General features: G+C 44.7%; 1 protein-coding gene across 1 annotated transcript in view; it reads right to left on the bottom strand.

Moving 5' to 3' along the window:
- Kng1 (kininogen 1) overlaps window positions 1–1,538 on the bottom strand; it is a gene marked incomplete at its 3' end in the record, with an annotated part of 23,314 nt that extends 21,776 nt beyond the window's left edge. The window contains exons 1-2 of the mRNA XM_031364595.1: window positions 1,485–1,538; window positions 114–224 (exon numbers count right to left, since the gene is read on the bottom strand). Coding sequence (XP_031220455.1) covers window positions 114–224; window positions 1,485–1,538 — 165 coding nt within the window. The remainder of the gene's footprint in view (window positions 1–113; window positions 225–1,484) is intronic.
- Window positions 1,539–1,601: the final 63 nt, after the last annotated feature.

The following is a 1,601-nucleotide window of genomic DNA, read 5'->3' on the forward strand; positions in this document are numbered from 1 at the left end:
GCTGAATACAAGTTTCATACTGATCTGTCAGTTTACCAGTCTCATGTAAATTTCATAGCACCATGAGGGTTGTGTGGGGCAGGCTGGGGCTTTTATATAAAGAGCACACTCACGGCTTCCTCGGCGTTCTTGAAGTCACAGTCCTGCCAGTCGAGGCCACTCTGAACAGAGCAGTTGCCCTCCTTGATTTGATACTTGAAAGAATAAAATGTTTCAGAGCCATCCTGAGGAAAGCAAAGGTGACACCTGGAGTCACTCAGGAGACCCAGCAGCAAATCTGTGCACCCTGAAACACTACAAACACCAGTCCTGAGCACACTCAAGCAGAGCCATGTTTATCAAAATATAAGTGTTTACACTTGCATAAATATTCCTTGGAATGATGTTCTTAATATGCTTATATTCTTAGTGATTTCAAAGCAGTACCCTTAGTATTATCCCTGCCCTCCTTTATGCAAACCAGGGTACATGTATGTACATATATGAGTTCAACATCTCTGGTTGATGCTAGGCATAGGACGAAGCCTGGAATCCCAGTAGCACACTTGGTGGATTGAGCCAGGAGGACCTTGAGTTCAAGGCCAGGCCGAAACCCCGTGGGCTGCATCTGTCAGCGGTGGAGACACTAGGGGACTGTGGCCCCCAGGGTAGAAAGCAGACTGCTGGCAGGGCTGCACTAACAAGAACAAAGGCTTCATTTTGCCTCCTGAGTCCCTGGGAACCTTACGGCTGTCTTTATATCCTCATGATGTCAAGGGATTGGGATTTTTCCTGCTGAAATAATGTGACCAATCCAAAGAAAGTCTTTTAAGTGGAATTTATTTATTGAAAGCTTTGTAAAGGTTAATTCTTAATGTCTATTTTAAAAGTAGGAGTGTATGCCCAAATGTATGTATGTAGACTATGTGTGCCTGGAGCCCAGGATGGCCAGAAAACCCACCAAAGCCCCTGGAACTGGAATTATAGATGGTTGGGAGCTACCATGCTAGGAACTGATCCTAGGCCCTCCCCAAGAGTAACCAGTACTCTGAACCACTGAGCCATTTCTCTAGTCTGTAAACTTTATTTTAAAAAATAAATCTTGAAGATAGTTTTTCTCTAAATTATGCATCCTGCTTTCATTTATTTCCTACCTGAGTGAACTGACAAAGCAGTAAGAATATAGTAAAAAGCCTGCCAAAGTGTGCTCCCGATGGAGCTTAGGTGGCAAAGTCCTTGCCTAGCACTTAAAGAGTCCTGAGTTTGATTCCCCAGTACCACATAAGCCTGGCATGGGGGCACATGTCTGTAATCACAGCACAAGGGAGATGCAGGCAGGAGGAACAAAAGTTTAAGGACATTGTCAGCTACACAGCAAGTTCCTGATTAGTCTAAAGATACATGACACCCTGGCTCAACCTGCCTGCCCCTAAAACTAAAGAAAGCTAATGGAAACGTTACTATGAACCTCAAAGAATCAGCCACACACACTCAGTGCTAGATACTTGGTCTAAGGCAATAACGCCAACTCTCTTCTTGTTCCCTGTATCCATTCCCATGTGGAACTCTCATTTAAGGCTGGGAGATGGCTGACTTCACAGATGCAGTGGGTTCTCCTGCTG

The sequence above is a fragment of the Mastomys coucha genome, unplaced genomic scaffold, assembly GCF_008632895.1.
Source record: "Mastomys coucha isolate ucsf_1 unplaced genomic scaffold, UCSF_Mcou_1 pScaffold12, whole genome shotgun sequence".
In the NCBI taxonomy this organism is placed as follows: Eukaryota; Metazoa; Chordata; class Mammalia; order Rodentia; family Muridae; genus Mastomys; species Mastomys coucha.